General features: G+C 45.8%; 2 protein-coding genes across 2 annotated transcripts; both read right to left on the reverse strand.

The window, feature by feature from the left end:
- Positions 1 to 6,786: 6,786 nt before the first annotated feature.
- On the reverse strand, positions 6,787 to 15,375 carry snf (U1 small nuclear ribonucleoprotein A snf). The gene is made up of 5 exons (XM_050167710.2): positions 15,333 to 15,375; positions 15,013 to 15,083; positions 14,773 to 14,945; positions 13,725 to 14,017; positions 6,787 to 7,099 (listed from the first exon to the last, which is right to left on the reverse strand). The coding sequence occupies exons 2-5, from the start codon at positions 15,077 to 15,079 to the stop codon at positions 6,940 to 6,942; spliced, it is 693 nt and encodes a 230-aa protein (XP_050023667.1). The 5' UTR covers positions 15,080 to 15,083; positions 15,333 to 15,375; the 3' UTR covers positions 6,787 to 6,939.
- Positions 15,376 to 19,099: 3,724 nt separating this feature from the next.
- On the reverse strand, positions 19,100 to 20,614 carry Cbp20 (cap binding protein 20). The gene has a single exon (XM_050167716.3). The coding sequence runs from the start codon at positions 20,414 to 20,416 to the stop codon at positions 19,958 to 19,960; it is 459 nt and encodes a 152-aa protein (XP_050023673.1). The 5' UTR covers positions 20,417 to 20,614; the 3' UTR covers positions 19,100 to 19,957.
- Positions 20,615 to 23,394: the final 2,780 nt, after the last annotated feature.

Raw genomic sequence — 23,394 nt, forward strand, 5'->3', positions numbered from 1 at the left:
AGAATATTGCAAAATATTGCTAATTAAAACATTCAAGTCCGGAGAAAAGGGAGTAGCATACGTATGCACGTGCCCACAGTGCACGAAAGATAGCTCAATAAAACTGCCTGGAGATATGGCATATTTGCCTCTTTCGCGCGTTTTCTTTTTGTGGTTGATGATCGGTGACGGTTGGACTTTCACCGCCAACACAAAGGCGCCAATTCAAAGCGTGCACTCGTGTACGTTCTCGCGCAATCGCATTGCGAGGCGGTCGTCAAGTTGTTCCGTCCAGAGCTGTAGGTGCGCGTTCACTTCTTGTGTATACGTATTTACTCGGTCAACAACCTGTCTGGGATACCTTATCGGTTCCATTCGCGGGCCGCTATCTTTAAGAAGCCTCGCGGGGTTAATGGAGGCCCCTCCGGTTATCTTGGACGCGTATACAGCCTTCACAACCGCGCGCCTTGAAGCCGTCAACAAAGAGATCAGTAGGCTACACCACAATGGGTTGCGCTTGCGATGCTTGCTGCATGCGGCCGAAACGTCAACGTTGCATTTGATAAGATCCGAGCGAGTGAAATATCGTGCTTCGCTTACACTTATTTCGTTTCACGAAACTCACTTCGTTATGACCAGCCAATTAGCGCTTTCTTTTCTTTGTATCACGCGTGCCTCCCTAAGGCGATAGCACTGAATACGATAACAATAAGGTACCGCGTTGCGCTAGAGATCCTCACGCGGTCTGGTTAGAACTGGTTAGAACAAAGCGACATGGCGTGAAGCAGTGAACCACAGCTAACTACTGCTGCAGCTTCCACTGCAGTCGTAACAGTGGCCTGGCAGATACTGTCGCAGCTCTGGCACGATAATGGCGCACGAGGTGACGGCCAACAGTAAAACGTCGCGCCAGTGCCCAATGAAATGATTGGACAGATTTAGCCCGACGTTTATTATCCGTTCCGCTCAGACCAGCGTTATATACTCACCGCGGTGTGCGCATTCCAGGAAATGAACGCCGAGGTGCGTGCGCACGGTTGACGCATGCGAGCAACAGAAGTGAGAACGCATTTCTCTGTCGAACGCGGCTCTGTCGTTTTTGCAGCCAAACGCATGCCCTTCTCTCGAGGCCTTCTAGCCCTATACACGCGCAGGCCGCGCATACTCGTCAACGATAGAAAAGAACGCGAAGATTGCGTTAGCGCGAACGCACCTCGCGAGTTCGTATATATATATATATATATATATATATATATATATATATATATATATATATATATATATATATATATATATATATATATATATATATATATGGCATCGCATCGAAAGAGTTAGCAAACAGCGCATTAGAGAAGTATTCGCAAGAATTATGCCGATTATCGCTGTGTGTATGGCGTTACTCACATGAATGTAGATGCAGTGAATGTCGCATACCCGAGGGGGTTGTCACACGTACAATCACGTGCAATATGACCTGCGACACCGGTGCCCGTGGTCGAAGGAGCTCCAAGACTGCACGGCTGCACAGACACAGGGTAAGTTCCAGACCTAAACGCAACTTCAATTAGTGGTATTTATTAAACCACTATTTCACACGTCAAAGTCGTCGCGTAGCCCTGGAGCCCCTTCCACCACGAACAAGGGTGTTGCGAGTCATATTATACGTGACTGTACCACCCCCTCCGAACCCCTCGAAATTTCTGTGTACCAGAATGCCGCTTGCCCAGCACCGTTCCTATCCCCCCCCCCCCCCTCTGTTCCCGGTCAAGGGCGTGCACCCCCTTCTCCCCCATAAAAATTACTGGCTACGCCACTGCACACAGTGCAAGCGAGCGTAACAAAAATAGAAAATAATAATAAACAAAAAAAATTGATGACTATGAATGTGACCAAAGATGTGACAAAAAGCTGTTTACAGCGTCGGGACTTAGCGGGCAGCGTTGAAGAGCAAGGAAAGGCACGCAAGTTGACGATTATTGTTTGTGAAGACAATAATCCCAAACGCCTTCATTTTTTTTTTTTTTTTTTTTAGAGTGTGTAGAGAATGGTTGTGAGTGTCGCAATATTACACCCTGAAGGTTATATAGCTCTTATTGCCGGCTCAGCTACGCACCTCTTCGATGCTCACCTCATTGTACGTGCAGTGCATGAATGCTATTGAACGGGAGCGCTCTTTTTCACCATATAGGTTACTGCTTATGCCATAAAAATAAGTTTACTTGCAGGAATCTTTAGTCGTACACTGCCACTATTATAGGCGGTAAACAGGTACTCTGAAACAACTGATCGCTTCGCTCATTCCCAGTCAAAGTTTAGCGATGGCACGTCTCTTCGGCTCCGCTGCATTTTCAGCGCTCATTCAAGACGTGCAGCAGTTTCATCCTCTATTTAAGATAACTGACGGATCATAATGTGAGAGAGCAGCGTGTGCCACTTGCACTGCGAAATCGTGCATGAACCGGTCTTCAACACTTCTCAGCCCTTTTTGCGTCAGTTAATCCTTATTACATGTCACTATACTTAGGTAGTCGTCGCGCAAGCCTCTAGTCACAGAAGATATATGGCGCCGTGTTTGTTGATTAGCGACGCGGGGATGGCTCTGTGTGACTGAAGCAATCCTTATACTGCAGGACGAACAAAAATCGAGGGGAGCGGGAGGGGTTTACGTGCCTGAATCACGATCTGATTATCAGGCACGAGGTAGTACGGGTCCCTGGATGAATTTTTGACTACCTGGAGTTCTTTCACGTGCATCTAAATTGAGCACGGGCGTTTCTTGCATTCCGATCCCGTCGAAATTAGGCCACCGCGAATGGTGTGGTGGCGGCTGCGGTCGAACAAGCGACCTCGAGCATAGTAGCGCAGCGCCATGAACCGCTGCGCTACCGCGACGCGTTTTTTGGTACTCACGAACGCCAAGCGTACATTTTTATTGTTAGTAGCAATTATATGGATACTCCAGGCGCGTTTTCGCCGTCGCCGTGATGTTCTTTATAAATTACAAGGGCAATAGCAGTGTTGTCTCGCGCCGTATGCTGTATGTGCGAGGGGAGCCGACGAGCGGCGGCGCAATCTCTCGCGCGCGCGAGGGAGGGAAGTAAGCGCGTCGTCTTCTGTCGCGCGCTAGTTTCCGCGAGAAAGACGGCGGTGCGGCGTTGTACTGCCGCAGCAACTGCGTATTCCGCGGCCGCACACGCCAAATCTTGAAAGCGATCTGCGTTCAAGGCAGAGTCTAGGCGCTTCGACGGCTCGTACCTTTGTGCGAACTGCGTTCTCACCGCTCAGCTTGCGTTCAAGCGATTGACAGCACGAAGGTCACCTAGTCTAGGTGCGACGAAGACTCGTATCTTTGTGCGTTCTCACCGTTCAGTTCGCGATACGGCACGAAGGTCATTCGCTCGCTGCTGCTGCCGTGCTTCCTCATGCCAGTGTTTCGACAGCGAGTGTCCGCGCTCATTGAATGTGATGTGTTCATGTCTGCCTGTGCGCGCTGACACCATGCCTAATTTAGTTAGTAAGCGAATGTTTGCAAGTTTATACGGCGCATCAAACTACTATCCTTACTTTTTATAGCTGTCTATTAATTTGCTATCGCAATGGATGCACAGCCTGCAGGGACAAACTGCGACTTTGTATTATTTACGTGTAGCTCAGTAGTACGTGGTGACTTACGAATTAAACCTAAGCCGTTTCTCTGTAATTATTGTTAGGATATGCAAGCGAACATAAATCTAATCAAATCTGCTAAAACTATTTCTTTTTATCGCGCTAGAGCTGAAGCAGAACTTAAAATGTTTTCGATTAACCGGAACGAAAACCAGGACAAAAAAGCAATCTCGTTTCGTCACTGTGGATGGGTGTTAACTGCTACCGCATTACCGCAAAAGAGTTCACAGTGACAAAAAAAAAAAAGAGAAGGCTTCGCATACTTAGCATACTCGCACGCAAATACGTAGCTTCTCTATCGCAATAAACGTTTCGCACATTTGCGCGTATCCCGGCTGTTATGAACTGGCGCACAAACTGCAGAAAAGGGACGTGTCCTGTGCCAAAGATAACCATGCTGAAAAGGCCAATCAGGCCTGGAAGCAGTTAGGATTGCGGACAGTGCGCGCGATTATTTTGAGACCGAACGAACGACGGCCGAGCGCTCTGCAAAGCGAGGAACTGTGGCGGCATCTCTCGTCGGTTGGTCGAAACGCAGGCCAGGGCGCACGGCCTCCGAGCGGCATGCGCTAGCTACGCCGCCCAATCTCGGAGGCCATGCAAGACAACCGTGCGCGCGACGTCACCGTACATCGAAACGTTCGGTCTCGCCTTAGCCTGGTGCACGTCGCCTCGATTCGGACATAGCTGGCAAAGACCAGCGTTTTATTTCAAGACTTAGTGGTCCTAACGCAACGTATATGGATGCAGAGCCGTAACAAATGAGTTTTCGAGACATCAGATGTGAAACTGCAAAGAAACACCTGAAGGCCTGACTGAAAGTAATAATTAGCTGTTTGTACAAACAGTAGCGAATACACACACACACACACACCAGTGCACATTATGCATGGAGCAATTAGTTCCTAACTTTTGCAAGTTAGACCACGCAAGTTATGCAGATTTGTTGGCGTTTACTAGCCACAGTAATGCCCATGCTATGTAGGAAAGCAGTACCTTCACAAATGTGAAAACAGGTAAGCTCCTATTACACATAGAGCATTTGTTTTTTCTAATGGTAGCAGGCGACTGCATATTTTTGGCTCGCTAAGCAATGGTTGTCAGGTGAGGGAGCATGCAGAAGCTTCCTCATGCTTGTACATTACATGCGACAAACTTTTCTGTGCAAGCAAGCTGGTCTAATGCATGTTCAGTTGCCGCCAGAGCCTCCACATGCCTTGTTCAGTTCCTGTACATTAATGCGGAGTGTTTCACAATATAGCACCAGTAATGAATAAGGGCACTTGCTAAGGCTGTGTTCAAAATGTAAGAGATTAAAGAGCTAGTCAAGATTCGGGCGAAGGTCGGTCTGAAATCAACCGTAAGACCTTGTGCAAGTGAAAACTCCACTCGACGGGAAAGGATGCTCGCAATAACTTGTACAGTGTACATATGCTGTGAAAATTCTGATGGACAAAAGCAACCCACAGCATAAAAAATAATGTTGCAATTCATGCAAGTCGAACACAATTATCAGAATAACACGCACTTGTGAGCATCCATCATTATTTGACATTTTTAAAGCTGCCTAGATGTTAAATTAGAAAATTAGACAACGCATGAGGAGCTTCAGTGTCTCCACTGCTGCTTATCATTTAAAAATTGTGTGGCAAGTCAACCAAAGCACAAATTCTGCATTGTTTTATTGATGAAGTGCTGGCAACTGGAGGCTAGTTTCAAGAGCACCTTCAGCGGGTTATTTTTCCAGACTTCCCGATCTGTCAAGAACTGCCAAATCTGAGCAATAGGTAAAGTTCGGTCACGATTTCAGACAATGCCTGGCATTGCTGGTAGAAGGATCTCAACGGATATGTTTAGCAATGTGTTGAAATACTGTCAGGCAAATTGATCTATTTGTGCAAGGCCAATAGGGAAAGAGTTAAATATGTGTGGGCCATATGTGAACTACTGTACACACTGAAGCTTCGCTTAAACAATGAGCACAGCTGCCATATTTCGAGTGCTTAATTAAGCTATGCTAGAAAGCTACCTCGACGTTTTTCAAGCAAGCCTATTAAGCAACAGGTGTAAGAACATCAAGCCCCACCATGGTATAGTATTTGAATCAGATGTACGAGTGAGTATTTATTTTTTATAAACTCCGAAAATTGGCCATTTCCAAAATTCCGTTAGTCAGCTCCCCCCCAGCACTGTTTCTCAACCAAAATCTCTAGTCAACCTACCAGGGAAAAAGTGCAGGCACAAAAGTTTCCAGAGAAATACTGTAAAGATTTCACGTCATCACTTTTCCACACCTGTTCTTCCTACCAACAGGGAATGTTTTTTTTTTTTTTTTCAATTCAATATCACTTAACGCTGTGAACCCTCGCAGAGTATATAAGGGTGTGCAGGGGTTCAGTGGTGGTAAAGTTGAAGTTGTTGAACGGGAACAACGCTCAAGTCTGAGTTCAGGAAACAGCCTATCTCACGCACGCCCAGAGTAACTGAGTAATGTCAGTTGAACTAGATCAACACTTGTATATGATAGATACAGCAGTGCAATTGCTTTTATCCACCTGAGGTTCTTTAACATGAGCTCAAACAGCAGGATTTGCAAAAAGGGTTAGACTCCTAGATGAGTTGCTAATGCAGGATAAATAAAGGAGCACTAAATACGAGAGATGAGAACTCATGTCACCTTCTTTGTTGTTGTCTTTGGTGCTCCTTTATCATGATTTGCAACAAAGTAATTGCAACTGCTTTGAGACTCAAGTATTTAAGAGCTGTTGCCCGTAACCTCTGTTATAACCAGCTTTTTGGCCTGTAGCTCTGGATAGCCACAGCTACTCAATTACTTGACAAGCAGCAAGCACACAGCTTAGAAGTGCTGTAAATTAACAAAGCCTCCACAGCCCAGTGTCATTTTCAGCTCAAGCTCAATAGGACCACATGCCACACAATACAGTAACCTTCTCATTGGTTTCATTCCTATATTCCAGCATGGAAGTGAACATATTGAAAAGATGTTCAGGATGAAAGAAACAGACAATAAAATCTTTTGGGTGTGAGATTTTCTTCACTGTAAGGGCCATCCCACAGTCCGGGCTTAGCCTGTTACCTTCCAGCAAACAAGGCCAGCTGCACTTTTAAACAAAAGGCGATGATGAAGCAGTTTATTACTGCTAACTCATAGATCATGATGTGCACACACACACACAAAAAAAAACAGAAAGCAGACCAAACAAAGAAACGTGGCCAATGAGGAAAAAGAGAAAGTCCCGTGGGCACAATGCCGTAGATTTCGTACGTGGACTACTTCTTGGCAAATGTAATCTTCATGGCATGCGTCGGTGTGATCTTGAAGCCTTGCAGGGCCTCTTTGGCTGCCGATGACTGGATCTCATTCTCAAATTCCACAAAGGCAATGTCGTGCCGGCCAGGCACCAACCGCACCTCCTTGAAGCCAGGGAACCTGCGTAAATGCGACAGTGTGAGCAAGCGTTCATGATGGTAAAGCCTTTGATTACCGGTAATAATAAGCACTTGGGGCCTGCTGGTGCACTACGTAATCACATTTAATTTAATATGTTGCATACATTTTCAATTTCGAATCCAAAGAGAAAACCAAGAACAAGCAAGAATTTTACAGTGCAGAAAACAAAGCATGCCCACAATATTTTTGACTGGGAACTCCCACTAATTTTATTATTTCAGGCAAAGCAAGGCGAGAATACTGTACAAGTATGAAAGGAACGTATCAAATAGGGCTCACAGGTTATCTCAATATTAACCCTTTAACCCCCAAGTTGTTTCCAGAAAAATGTACTAAATTTCTGAAATTTCCTTATGTAGCCATAATTTTTTCTATACGAGTCCGATTCTGAAAATGTACTACCCGATTTGTTTTGGTTAGAATTAACACAAACTGAAAAAAGCTGCTCTTAAAAATAACTTTCCGTCAATGCCAACTGTAACTCATCTTTGGCCGTGGCAGATGCAGAACATCGAGCTGAACAAGTGTGACTCATCATTGGCGACATTGGTACAACCTCGAATGACAAGTACAGCACGGGATTGTAGGTTAAAGGGTCAAAGAGCAGTCAGACTTAACAACCAGTAAAAGCACGATATGAAGATATTTCTTATTCACTCCACTCAGCACTACAACTGACCTGTCAGCTAGAGTACAAAAACAAGTATAGTACTACGTCAGACACTATTCTCACACCAACTGGACACAAGGGTTCAAGCTATTTGAGGACTAACTGTTAGGCTAGTTGGTCTGACATGTTGACTGGAAAACTAAGTGCGAATAAATTACACAGACACGTGGAACAGACGAAGACAAGTGCTACTACCAACCATTTATTCCTGTCAACACAAAGAATGTGTAAATAGGTAGGGCGTTGACAGGAATTAACAGTTGGTAGCAGTGCTCGTCCTAGTCTGTTCAAAATGTGTGTAATTTGTTCGCGCTTAGTTTTTCAGTTTGCAGTTTTCCACTTACGTTTCCTGATAGAGTAAAACCTCGTTAAACTGTACCAGCTTAAACAGTAGTTTCATTTTAAAAGTAGTAAAGCCAAATCCCTGACTCAGCGGCCATTGAACATAATGTGTTTTGTATCCGCATAAACCGTAGCAGCTTAGTGCGTATGTATCGGTTAACACGCAGCGTTTCCACTTTTCATCGTGCAAACACAGGGGTACGTCGTCTCCATCGGGCGGCCCGGTAGAACAAGCCTCAGAGACCGGAACAACCGCCTCCAAGTGCTGTGTGCATTTGTACGTGAAGCCACATCAACATAATTTCGGCGCCGTGCCAGAGTGTGTTGTGGCGTCGTGCAAGCAAGGACTCGCATTATTGCCAATGCTCGGATAAAAAAGATGCCGGATGCTCAGCATAGAAGAAAAATTAGACATTGTTCGTGCTATCGAACATGACACGAAGTAGTTGGCGCTGGCACGCGACATGGGTCTACTGTTGACTATGGTGTGTGGCATGTGGAATGTGAAGAAGCTGCTCGGCAGCGCTGCTGCGACCGCGAAGAAATGTCAGCTACGAGGTTCGACTTTTCGCCATCGATTCAGGCCCTACAATGGCAGAAGCTGCGCGTCACCAGCCTCATGAATGCAATCGTCGCGACGAGATGAAGAGGTGCCCTGCGACTTCTGCAGCGCTACTGCACGCGTGCACGGAGAATACATAATGCCAACGATGAATCTGCCATGTGAGTGCTTGCTGAGAAGAGGGGGCAGGCTAAAAAGCCAGCTCGCAGCTTCAGTACGTTTGAGGCCGCTGTCGTCCCTGCTAGGCCGCCGCGGCATCAAACGAAAAGAACACTTGTCACACGAAGTGAATAAATACTGCATTTTTTTCCCCTTTCATTGCACTCTCTCTGAGTTCTGTTTTTGACAGCTAAATGGGTAATCTCATGCTATTTCGGTTAAGCAGTACTACTGTTTAGTACGTACTTTTTCCCGAGCTCTGGCCAACTACGGTTTAATGAGGTTTCATTGTATGAGCAATCATCAGCTATCTCAAATTAAGGAAAAACTTTACTGTATTTATTACCAGGGCTAATAGTTAGTGATGCGTAACACAAGCAATGCACAGAGCCGCCTTGATGTACTATCGTGCTCAGTGTACGTTACAATGCGCGACCGCTTTGACATGTGCTTTCATATTGGTCACACTGAGCAAGACAGTACACATTTCGAAGACCCTGTTGCTTCTTTCACGTGTAATTTCTCGAAGTTTCCTATAACAATATCGACATGCAAGATATCCACTTATTCAAAATTTAAGATGAGATGTGAGCCAACTGTTCATGCGGCGAGCATCGACGTTGTCCTCGGCGTAACCGAGCGAACGAGCACAGCGAAAGGCGAAAGTGATCGCAGAGCACAGCGGGAGATGAAAGACACGAGGAGGAAAGCAGAGAGGTGGGCACACCACAACCACGAGGCTGAAAGATGAGGGGGGTATGATGAAAAGGGTGAGGAGGAAAGCAAAGTGTCGGCACGGCGAGCTCTGTGGATAGTGCGGAAACAAATCGCTGGCATGGGGCTTCAAACCCACGGCGCATGCACTACTTCGCTTGTGCCGCCACCGCTAGAGAATGCACTCCGCGCAAGCTACGCGTTCCCGTCTTCCCACTTTCTTTCTGAACATTGAGTGATGCAACCGGTGGAAGTGCCTCGTCTGCCACTGCTGGTGAATGTGCTGCCTGAGAGGAGGTTCAGCGCTGCTGCCGAGAGCACCTTGTCCTTCAGAATCAAATTCTTGGCCATAATGTATAGCGAATTCAAAAGACCTAAACCCCTACACTCGAAATTCACATTAGGGGGTACTGTAATCCTCTGTAAATTTTTTTTTTTTCTTACGAAGAACACTAAGAAAAACAGAGAAACTCCCATCTAGGTTTTTGCCGTTTTTGCAGGTACACTGACAAGGAGGACATTAGCAGCAAGAAAATTTCCCCAATAATATTAACGTGTGTAGTGAGGGATTTATCCTTATTTCGGGGACTGCATTTCACCCACTAACAAATTGAAGATATCGCTCAGCGCAACACGCACCTGCAAAATTTGGAACTTACTCAAATGTTATGATTGATTATATCTGTTGTGTACGTTCTCGCCCAACTTTGTGTAATCACATTGTATGTGCAATTGTGTAGTACTCTTGGGAAGGCATGCAGGCACCAGTGATTATGCTGGAACGTTCGACAAGTCATGTATAAAAGTATGACGCATTTGACCCACAGATCAGATTTCGCTGATAGCCGACTGTGCTCACCCCTTATTACTGTGCTTCAAGTGTCCTTAACACTCGTGGGCATAAGTTCTCCCAATCAAAAAGTTAGTTTCTTGATTCCCAGTTTTGCTACTGTGCTCTTCACTACGTGACAATATTGCAGATCACCCAATCTGCAACTTACCTTTTCAATAACTAAGGCACGTGTTGCAATTGCAAAGCTCAAGCAGAGAAGTAGTGAAGTCATGTCTGCTTAGCAAAAATTGAAGTATCACTTTTGAGATATGTCACCTTAATATGTACAGCAAAACACGTTGGCATTCCTGTCAGGTTCTAAAAGCATGCCTGGAACGCTGACACAACTTAGTAGATTTTGTGGACGGATATTGTCAACGCCAGAAGTTACCTACTAACTGTATTTACTAGAATCTAACACACACCTTTTTTCCAATAAAACGCGTCCAAAAATTGCATGCGTGTTAGAATCGAGTACGACCCTGAATCCACGTTGCCATATCGCCATCGGCATTCGAAAAATAGCTACCTCATACGCGCTTCTAGCCTAGCTGCCGTAGCTTCCTCCGTGTGCATACCTCCATGCTGTACGTGTAACCAGGCGCTGGTGTAACGTAGTCTACCACCTGTCTTCCTGTTTTCTGCGTTTATTCAATCAGTATGGAAGCGCCAACTGCGAAGATATGCCGAGTCCACCATGTTACCACATTTAAAAGGAAAGTTATGTGCACGGAGACGGACGGAAATCGGGACACATCATGGGCGTTCGAAGTTCCTGAAACTTGTGTGCGGGACTGGCGCAAACAGAATGATAATATTTTTTTCCAGCAAAGCAACAAGAAAGGGTTTCAGTGGACTGAAGCAGGGTCGCTTCGTCAAAATCATCATCATTTTTATTTTCACCACAGGATACAAGGTGAAAAAGGGAGAGCCGGAAAAAAAGCCTAAATTTTTTCGGCTTGACAAAGCTAGAAGAGCTGCTCGCGGAATACATGCAAGAGCAGTTAGCGGCACAGCGGCCTGTGACGACCAATCCGCTCAAAGTACGGGCGATGCAGTTAGCCCTACAGAAAGGGCTAAGGACTTCAAAGCGAGCAGGTGCTGGCTATCGAATTTTATGAAAAGAAAAGGCTTTTCTCTTCGAAGGCAGACAGGGATATACCAAAATTTGCCGGAAGAATATGAAGAGAAATTGCAGTTTTCAGCGGTACGTTTTGAAGTTGCGCCACGGAAACGGTTACCACTTCGGACAGATTGGAAATGCCGATCAGACACCGCTCTACTTTGACATGCCTGCCACCACAACCGTTGAAAAGTAGGGGGCGAAGCAAGTGCGCGTTTTGTCTTCCGGCCACAATGCTTTGTTGAACTGTGGATGGGAACAAGCTGCCCCTGTATCGTATCTTCAGACGGAAGACTCCCCCGAAAGAAATCGTGTTTCCTAGAGGTGTGATTGTGCACACAAATGAAAAAGGCTGGATGACCACGGACTTGGACGCTGACTAGATCGATAACGTTTGGCAGAAGAGACCTGCCGGCAATTTGGGTCTACGTGGGATGCTTGTGCTCGACGCGTTCAGGCACCACCTTGACCAGCTCATCAAGGACAAGCTGGCTGCATGCAACACCGACTTTGTCGTGATACCCGACAGCATGACATCACAGCTCCAGCTGCTCGATGTTTGTTTAACCAAGCCAGTGAAAGATATAATTTGGGCGCTCTACAACGAATGGCTTGTCAGTGGCTGCCATGAATTCACGCCCGCAAATAAAATGAAGCTTGCCTCGCTGCAGGACTTTGCTGGATGGGTGAAAGATGCATGGTGTACGATCCCGTCTGCCATAGTCAACAAGGCCTTTAAAAAGTGCGGGATTTCGAATGCCATGAAAGGCACCAAGGATGAAATGCTTTGGTCTGTTGATAGAGATAAGGAGTAGTCTGATAGCGATGACGAGTGACATCTATTGCCCCACGCGCCTCGTACCGGTGCAGTGAAAATCTTGGCAGTAAGGTACGCCGCTTCCAATTGCGTTTTTATTCATCGCAACTTTAGTGTATCGGGAACAAATCTGTTTTTTCCAAATTAGAGAAAATAGCATTTCTATATGAAAGCACGAGTTGCGGGGTAGTGTACCTTTTCCTTTTTTTATTTTGTCACGGAAAACGGATGCTTGTTACAATTGAGGACACATTAAAATCGAGTAAATACGGTATAGCCTCTGGAAATTAACCAACCTAACCACAAGTTTCACAACACCACTATTGCCCCAAAGCATATCAATAGTCATAGTTTTTCTTTCTTCCTTCTTTTTTTTTGCCATGACAAGCAGGATGAGGAAAGGTAAGGGTAAAAATATTCTACAAAGTTATGCAGATCCCATGTACTGTGAAGACAGACAACAAGCAAGTACTTCGCAGGTAGCTGGCTGTCCAGCATCGTTTGAGATTCTGTAAAATGTTATTAGATAGACCAATGTATGTGTGCGGTGAGCAAATGTGTAACAGCAACAGCAAGGGATGATGATAGTCTGATGGTGACAACATGGCTACTTATTTTTGGAATTCGGGCAAAGAAACGGTACACTGGTTCAGTCATGACATAAGCTGACCACAAAGGTGGTACGATGTCTCACAGCATGTGCTGCTATGAGGGAAACATGAGAAGCTGACACAGTCTCGCTTTTATAAGCAAATTGTTTCTGTGTAATGTGACACAAGCAGAAGACAGTGGTAAGGTCAGATATTAGTTACACGGTCCATTTCTACTTTTGTAGCCCAGTGGAAACTGGCACATGCACATGCGCTCAGTTCTTTTTTAGAAAATTGTTGCAATGTTACATGACGCAAGCACCAACTATTTCAAGGTAGCTGATGATGTCACAAGAGAAGTGTGTGTGTGTGTGTGTGTTGACCATGGCCTAACGGGCAGTGCGTTGGGATGTTGTGCATAGAAACCCTGATTACACCTGACACATTACTTTGATTGTAGAGGCCCAAAATAAGGTGAGACAGGAACCTACTACCCCTACTGAGAAGTGCCTGGTATAAGGCAACGAATGCTTTGCATTATATAGTAGAAGCATATATGCGCCCTGCTAAAATTCATAGGAAAAAAAATGTGCCTGCCCCTACCAATCACACTCGCATGGGCATTTCCCTCATGGCTGCTTTCCACTCAAGTACATACAACATAAAAGCAAGCATGCCCTCCAAACGTGGTGAGGCTGTCTATTAGAGAGGCCTGGGAAAGGCCTTTGTACTGCCGCAGAGCTCATATGTCAACAAAAACTGATGGTTAGTGTGGTTCACAAGATAAGAACTCACTGGTTGAACAGCATAGAGAGCATCATCTCGTTGGTTTCCTCCGGAAGGTTGGTTAGGAAGAGAATCTGGTTCGGGGGCTGCTCTGGTAGGGCTCCCGTCGCTGCTGCGATGGGCATGCCGGCACCCATCATCATCATTGCAGGTTGTGGCTGTGCCTGCGGTTGTGTCTTCTTCTTTTTGCTCTTCTTCGGTGCTGCCTCGCCATCTGCAGGCGTGCGCTTTCGAGAGTTTTCTACGAAGGTACCCTTGAGTTTGGCCACGGCATCCGAGTCAGATTTTGCATACTGGATGCGCTGCACACACGTGTACAATACAGTTTTAGAAATAGGGGACCCTAGATTATGGGACCCTATTGGCAGTACAGACAAAATAATGCAAAAAGAGCACAAAAGAATGCATGTGAGTCTGAATTTTTGATGCATGAGAAGTTGCTTGGGGTCACTGTTTCTGAAACACTATATCCAAAGATTCACGCATCAGGGAAAGAATTCTCTGCATTTCAAGATAGAATGAAGCAAAGAGCAACCTCCATGATGCTTAAACTGGCATAAAGAACACATACAACTATTAAAGTAGAATAGCAAGTCTGTTATATGTTTATGCAGACTACAATTTAGATTATTGTTTTTCCAGCGGGCAGTTTTTTGTTAGCCCATGCGGTTACTGCCTGCATAAACGGCGCACCTTCCTGAACTCTCGGTCCTTCCTGTGTATACTAGATCGCCATTTTTATGAGATGGTTTTGGACTGCGTCATGCACCAACTTTCTGTTTCTACCAACGTGTCACTCGTCATAGCACGGAAGTAACCAGCAGTTACAAACTGGCATGGCTAAAGGCTTTAGATAAAATAGGCCAGAGAATTTCACAAGAGTATCGCAGCAATCTGACGTGACATGGATCACACCACACAACGAAGCTCGTGCTTTGCAGCAGGGGAAAAAAAAAAAAAACGTCGAGACTGCTTTAAACATGCACACTACCAATTGATCCAATAAATAAATCACACCAATAAATCCAATAGACCAATAAATCACACGGGACCTTACCATCGGCTTGTCGTAGAAAGGGAAGCCCTGCATTGACCTCAGAGCGTTGGTAGCACTGTTGATATCCTTGAAAGCGACGAACGCCTGGCCCCTCATCTTGAGCGTCTTGAGCGCGATGATGTCCAAAATTTGGCCAAATTGCGAGAATATGGCGTACAGCGACTTCTTCAACTCTGCGGACGAAAACACAGTATGTTGTAGATCACGCGCAAACACCGACACACGGCTCCACAAACTTACCATCTTTCTTCACCTTTTCGTTCAAGTTGTTGATGTAAATTGTGTTATTCGGACGTATGTCCATCATGTCGCTGAAATAGAACAAGAATAAATATTAGCGCAAACAAGTAACAGAATAACGCTTTGAAGAATGATGTAGCACGGCCGGGCAGATAGCGATGAAAGAACGAGAAGCGGCGCGCCCCGCGTATTTAGCACGTTCGGACAAGAAGGCTTTGCCCGCAGTGAGCGTTTGCTCATGCAGAATATCAGACTATTCGTGCTCTAGCAACAATCCTACGAACAGTGAACAAATGCAAATGTTGAAAATGTGTACTAACGTGCTTGATTCGCCGGCAGTCCACTGTTACAGTAGGCCTGTAACACGCGCGTCGGAAGGAATAAAAAGATATAGTGAAGTAGTAATGGCGCTAGTAACAAGCTCAATATTTTGGAAGTATATTTAGTACATTTGCAAATTAAATAAATTTATTAATTATAGTATTACTACCTTATAAGAATTATAAAATATTAAACCTTTATTTATTACATGTTTTTAAAAGCCGCCGCAGAGCGGCTAAGGTTTACGATGGCAGGGCCCCCTATCGTATTTCAGTATTTCTGCTCGCTCGGGCAGTGGCTGGGGATAGTTTCACTTTCGGCTCTCACAGGCCAAATTTGTGTTTGCGTAATGATAAACCTCAGGGCACATTCACAACGTTTGTCATAGTGTTATAAAACTGGAAAGCATTTAATAAAAATGCAATGTTTCCTTATCGCCTCTCGACCTGTTGTACTACAGCGAACAATCCGTGGTGCAACGCAGATTAGCGCCTGCGTTTCTTTTACCTTCCTTTTCCATTACTGTAATCCCGAGGGTGGCGGGAAGAAATGGGGAGGAGAGTGCAAAACAGAGACGACCAATGGTGGCACAGGCTTGTGGGCATTCGAGAAATGAGAAAAAAATCCTTCTACAGCAAACAGTGAACTTATACAGGTACGTATCAGGCCATTATCCAAGGTCAAACTCTAGTGTCTTAAGAGATATGTCTAAAACAAAAGTTTTGAATGTTAATATTTGTTTCATATGTGATACCATCGTGAGAAAAACATGCCAACATCTTTTTAGGCAGCCCTTAGCGTTTAGAGGGCAGGTATAAAATTCTGTTTCGAAACTATTTCATTCATTTAGCGGAAAATATTAATACTGCAGAAAAGATTATGGTTAAGCTTTCCTCTCTTTGAATTTCGCGCTGAAGCGTGACCACCCATACGTCACGGCGACATCATGGGCCTCATGTATGTATTTAGGCTGTCCTGGCTCTCTTGGTTCCTTTCGGTTGCAATGTAACATATTCACAACTCCAGCAACACCCTCCTTCACGGCTGCCACTGGAGTCATGAAAAATACAGAATACGCCTAACATCCATTATTCCAAGAGCAACATCCTGCTCCACGACAAAAAGGCAATGCCTTCATCTCATAAACCCTTAATCTATGCACCTCTTCTCTCTCTGGCTTCCCATCCAAACTGGGAAGACAAGATAACCAGCCATAATGAAACTCCTTCCCACTATTACCAAAATCTTCTATAAACCAGCACTCTGCTGCCATTCGTTTGATTCCTGAGGAAGGAGCAACGTTTGCCTCAAAATGCTGCGTTCCTTTCGCTCGATTCCATTCCTATTGTATCATATACCATTAACAGTCGGCCAATCCCAGTAATGGGCACAGCCCCACCTGAACCACTGACGATGCATGTTATCACAGGCCAGCTTATTTCAATGCTTTGTGCAGCATGCGCCAGAATATTTAACATGCTCTTTCCTTTCCAGGTGACCGTGTTCTACTTGCACACCACATTTCATAGATAGTGCAACAGAGAAAATATTGTAGGATGGACATCACAGACCACATGACAGAGAAGCTGAATGCTGTGCGTCCTAGGCAACAGGCATAGTGAAGATGAGATGCAAATGTCACCTTCGACGCAAGCTCCGTTGCACACTTTTTGCTGCCACAAACTTCATGTGCCTGTATACATCATTACCTGTTCTGTGTTCGTAACACTATCCATTGTGCAACCTTGCAATGCATAACACATTGCAGGCAACCTAAAGCTTCAGGGAATCTGTTCAACATCATCATTTTCTCTGCATTATAGACTGCCTAGGAGTAATTCCCTCTGGGCTATCTATCCCCATATGCTCTTCCAGATCATACAAGGAAAAGAAGCTCATTTTTGGCAAAGACAGTTCATTATAAAGGCTTGAGACATTGCAAATGTAGCTGTCTCGTCACTTCTCTCCTTTTGTCACTACAAGCTAGTCCAAGCAGGCCCTACACAGGATGTGTGACATCTGCAGTGCTCTGGTAGTTAGAAGCTATGGCATTTGCTTACTCCTACCGTATGGAAATATCCAGTAGCCCAACATGCAACTCCTGTAGGTGCAAGGAAACCAACAAGCACCTATTGTGCATCTGTCCTTGATAAAACGTCCAATGCCTCTCTTTTAGGACAACTTTAAGCCGACTGGATGCACCTGCCGTGGTTGCTTAGTGGCTTTGGTTTTACACTGCTAAGCACGAGGTCATGGCATCAAATCTCAGCCGCAGGGGCTGGATTTCAATGGGGGGGGGGAATGCAAAAACGCCTGTGTGCCGTGCATTTGGTATACATTAGAGAACCCCAGGTGGTCGAAATCGATCCGGAGTCCCCCACTACAGCGTGCCTCATAATCAGATCATGGTTTTGGCACGTAAAACCCCAGAATTAATTTTAAGCTGACTGGACTCGAGACTGTTATCAGAGTCAAAGATACTCGGACCATGGCCACATCCGTCAAGGGCACAAATAGCAATTAGTGCACTAGTGCAGTACTAGAAGTATATCCCTCCCAAGTGCACTCAGTGCTCAGTCTCTCCCACTTTCTATTCCCCCTTTCCCGTACCCTCAGTTTAGGGTAGAAAAATTGGACACTCGTCTGGTTGACCTCCCTGACTTTCCTCTCTTTACTTTCTCTCGTTCTCTTGCATGTTTTGTTTGTATTCACAAATCTGGCAGTGAACAAGTTATTGAAGAACCCTTTCAATACGAAAATTGTGGTTCTAAGTTTTGCTGGCATAAATGAGAACCCTCGCAAGGCAGAGAGAATGAAATTACAAAGAACTGAAACGCAGAAGGCACAAAGATGTACACTGGCCAATGCTACCATCTTGCTATGTTGCCACATCTATTGGTGCTTAGCAGACTACCAGTGCAGTACAGACAGACTACCTCAACACATACTTTTAAGTAGGGAAACGTGAACGAGGGTACAGCAGAACCTGTTTAAGATGTCTGTAGTACTATATAAGTATCAAACTATAGACACCACTGTTCACTTGTGACTATGATTGATGGGATTGAATGTCCCAAAGTAACACAGTTACTATTAGAGACACAGCTGTGCGAGGCATCCAGTTAATTTTGACAAAAAGAGGTTTTATAGTGAGCACCTGATGAGCAATGAGGGTCCATGCATCCCTGCCCATATTTTCGTACCCGCTGTGCCCTCACATGGAAGGCCTGTAATGACAGTCACACATCCACCATACCTTTCAGTTGCACAAAATGCAAATTACGTTAAAAGGCATTAGCAGAGGTTAAACTGCTTATGCTCTCGATTTTCCTATATAACATCACAAATTTTGCAGGTACACATAAAGAAAAAGGATGAATAATGGCCACACAGCGATTCTGTAAAGCTAGCTTGTGGGATTTACCCTCCTAAAACTGCACAGCAGGTTAGGAAGGTCGCCATAGTGGAGGGCTCTAGGTCCATCTTGAACATTTGATGTTCTTGCACCCAAATCGCAGCACACGAGCATTTGTGCATTCTGCCCCCATCGAAATGTGGCCATTAATACATTCAGGAATGGAACTACATGAGCTCATACTCAGCAGCACAATGCTACAGCCAATGAGCCACTGCAACAGATAGGTTCTGTTAAAAAGCATGCAGTAAAATGCCGGTGGAGCGAAGGTGTGCGTTGGACAAAGTTTGCTAAAGACGGGAGAAACCTGCAGAACAATAGAGCCATTTGGCAAGATTAGCACAACACTGCTCAGAATAAACTGGAGAAGCTTTATTTTATAATTTGCCATCGATGTAAACTAGTCTTAAGACATCTGTACACTTCATTCATCCAGTTCTTGTACAGTTTCCTCACGTTGCAACATGTATACCATTCTGGCCAAATCAGCACTGTTATGGTCCAAGGAGTCGAGGGAACCACTGGAGTTAGGACTCTGGAGGCTTCAGCATTCCAGCCTCGGCAAAACTCGCACGACACAGAGATGCCACAGCCAACAAGTCACTGCCAGCAGGTTTCGCATGTGATAGTCCTGCACGACTATCGCCATTAAGTACCCTACAGCTGATCCAACTTTTGTCTTAGTCCAAGATTCTTATGTATCCGTAATGCTCGGCCGTCATCTGTGCATTGGTCCAAAATTTGGCGCAAGTGTATAGCTCAAACTTAAGTCAATAATGAATGCTACTTTTACAGGGGCTCTTTTTTTTTTTTGCACGTAAAAATAAACGAAAGGTATTCGTAGCGAATGTCGTTCATTTGGAAAGGAGATTAGTTTTGCTCATGTTGCAGGGACATTTATTTGGACAATGCTGAAGACCCTCACACTCGTTCCAAGCACGCATGACAGATACAAAAAGACGGGATGGAGATGAACAAAGCACTTTCTGGCTCATTAGAACGGGACGGCAGGGGCAACACACCAAGTGTGAAGACGCACTTTGTGAGAAAACAACACGGTTCGTCGGTAGCCAAGAGAAACCCCCCCGCAAAATTAGCGCGCCATCCCGCCATCTCGCAAACACGACGGGTGAAACGTCCCGCATACGCGTGCAACCACCCAGTGTCCAACGGTTAGTTCAGACAGACGGACGCAGTCTTTCTCGACCGCTAAACTGGTGTTGCCGGCGGTACTACGCGCTGGGCCATCAACTTGCCGTAGCCTCCCCGACCACTGTCGTAGTCCGTTCGGTACTCGTCCCGAACCTGTCCGCCGCTCTTGCCGCGACCGAACTGGCGTCCCTCGATGAATCCGGCATCCCAATCGGTACGAATGATGCGGTCGTCCAGTTTTGTGCCGTTGATGTAGCGCATGGCGTTTTCGGCGTCGGCGCGCGTGTAGTACTCGACGAAGCAGAAGCCGCACGGCGTCTTGTGGAAACGGTCCAGGCCCATGACGACTTTCTTGACGTCACCGCACTTGGAGAAGAGTTCGTAGATCTGCTCTTCTGTCGTATAGAAGGACATGTTACCGATGTAGAGCGTCGAGCTCATGCGGAGAAGGCGTTCTTGCTCCGCTCGGCTTCCCTTGAAGTGCTGGTCCCGGTAGGAACTCAGATCAACTGCCATTGCTGACGGCCCTCTGATTTTCTTTTTCGCTTTTTACGATGTCCAGCAGCTCACCCTGGTTAACAGAGACCAGCCGGAGAACTCTTGCAAACCGTCAATGCCGCCCAAGAACCGTAAAAGTAGCACAAGACCACCGAGCACAAACCCAACTTCGTCAAACGAAGCCTAGCAGATGCCACACAAGCGCCGCAGATCCGTATATGATGTAGGCAAGAATAAATAAGCCGCTGTAAAAACACCTAAAGCGATGTGTTCGAGTTGTCTTAGCGCAGAAATTTAATGTATATATCAGTAGCAATTTTATTTATAAATCGTAATTTTTCTTTTTTTTTTGCTCGCGTTCAACGTGCGGCGGCTAGACAAAATGGCGACAATGCCGTCATCAGCCTTTTTGGGAAATTTTAGAAACTAAACCAAGTTGGTTCTTCATTCTATGAACTAAAATGAAAGAGCCTACTTGCTGCAGGTGGGAGTCTAACCCACAGCCTCCAACGCAGACGTCATAGATGTAGGTGCAGCCCTGTTTAGGGTCTGTAATCAAGATGGCCCAATACTTGTCTGATGGCCAGTTAGAAGTTTCAGGGTCCTTGTGTGGCACCTCTAAATGCCACAAAACCCATATGGTCGCTCTGATATTAGCAAAAGACACATACACGACCCTGAGAGAGAGAGAAGGGAAGAAGGAAAGGCAGGGAGGTTAACCAGACCGAGTACAGTTTGCGACCCTACACGTGGGGAGGGGAATGGAGAGTGCGAGAGAGAGAGAGAAAACATGAGATACCGCACTTTCATATGCACTAAGTTAGGTGTAGGATGTCTATAGTCGGGCACTCAAGTCTGTTGCCTTCATGTAGTGAAGAAGCGCTCTGGGCTAATGAACTGTGAGGCCAGGCTCCCAAGATCTTTGCTTCTGTAAATGGCCTGTCATCCACACTATTCAAGGCACACTGGAGAGTCTGACGTTGGTTGTCAAAGTGGGAACAGTGGCACAGATGACTGATGGTCTCTTCACACTTACACTTAGCACACATTGGCGAGTCCGCCATTCCAATACGATAGCTGTAGGAGTTCGTAAATGCTACTCCTACCCACAGCCAACACAGCAGCATTGCATCACATCGTGAAAGGTTTGCTGGTAATTTAAGTTTCAGAGATGGGTCGAGGTTGTATAAACGACACAGAGTTCTGTGGTGTATGCCAGTAACTTAATGTGATAGTACGAGCGAGACTGCGAAGCTCTCTTGCAGCGTCTACTCTCGATAAAGGTATAAGGAGTGTCGGTGTGCCAGCCTGGGCACGTCGGGCAACGTCATCGGCGAGGTGATTACCAATGATGCCACAATGTCCCGGAAGCCACTGAAAGATGATAGCGTCCTCGTTCAGAAGCGCAATGACAAGTTTAGTTGATTTTAGACAGCAGCTGTTCATATTTGCCACGTCGTAGTAAACCTCGCAAGCTCTGGAGGGCTAAAAAATTAAATTATGGGGTTTTACGTGCCAAAACCACTTTCTGATTATGAGCCACGCCATAGTGGGGGACTCCGGTAATTTGGACCACCTGGGGTTCTCTAACGTGCACCTAAATCTAAGTACACGGGTGTTTTTGCATTTCGCCCCCATCGAAATGCGGCCGACGTGGCCGGGATTCGATCCCGCAACCTCGTGCTCAGCAGCCCAACACCATAGCCACTGAGCAACCACGGCGGGTCTCTAGAGGGCTGCTTTCGAATCACAAAATATTGCCCATTTGTTAGGCGGTTCTTTTTCAATGTATTCAACAGCAGCGCGAAGAGCGGCCAGTTCGGAACCTGTAGATGTAGTTACATGTGAAGTCAAACTTGAGAATGACCGATTGAGATGGTATAACAATGGCGGCCGTCGAATTTTCTGAGATGGAACTGTCCGTGTAAACATGGATTCGGTTAGCGTATGAACAATGCAAAAGTTCCAATGTGATCTACTTGAGAGCCGCGGTGGTCAGGCTAGCTTTCTTCACTCTTCCTGGAACAGCAAGGTACAAAGGAGGATTTTTCAAGCACCACAGAGGGGATGGCATTCTTGTTGCGGGTGAGTGCCTCAATGACAGAGTGCCACAACTAATCTGGAGAGCGCTGCCTTGGGTCTTTTCTCAGGCAAGCGAGCGAGATATAAGTCAGGGACTCTGGATGGATGGCAAATATGTGCCTGAAGTGCTTCGATAGCTATATAGGTCATTAAATTGGGTGGTCTCTTGCGGTGGCAATTGTTGCTACGGTTGAAGCACTTTGAGGTAGCCCCAGACATGTTCGAAGGGCTTGGCCTGGAATGCTCTGTAGGACATGGATGCTAGATTTGTTAGCATTAGACAGTACTGGTGTGCTATATCGCAAGTATCCTAGGAAGAGTGTCCTGTATAGTTGAAGCATAGATGCCACGGATGTGCCCATTTTACCAGCAAGAAACCTTAGTATATGGGCGATAGAAGTAAGCCTCTTCTTCAAGTACGAGATGTGGGGGCTCCATGAAAGGTCTCTGTCGATAATAATGCCTAGGAATAGGTGAGATTTTGCGCATGAAAATGTTTGGTGGTCAATAGAAATGGGGTACCAGGTCATGGGCTTGTGGGTAAGAGCGACTAAGGCGCACTTCTCGGTCGAAATGCTGTGGCCTTGAGCACGCAGGTACAATGATGTTAGGGTCGCTGCTTTTTGGAGCGGTGCACACACCTGGAGACGTGCAACTGCCGAGGCCCATATGCATATGTCATCAGCATATATGGAAAGGTTTACTGTATGTGGTAGAACGTTGGCAAGTCCAAGAATTGCAAGATGTCTACACGAGCTTATGGGTTACATCTCACTTAATATGCTTCACACTGTACATGATTAGAGCTTGAACTAGTCGTACAGGCCATGCAAGGATCAGATTTGAACCAGCTCAGATAGTGCATGCCGAGCTGCTTGAAACAGGAAAATGGCAACTCCTTCATAAAGGCGGGG

This window comes from Dermacentor andersoni, chromosome 11 (genome assembly GCF_023375885.2).
Source record: "Dermacentor andersoni chromosome 11, qqDerAnde1_hic_scaffold, whole genome shotgun sequence".
Lineage (NCBI taxonomy): Eukaryota > Metazoa > Arthropoda > Arachnida > Ixodida > Ixodidae > Dermacentor > Dermacentor andersoni.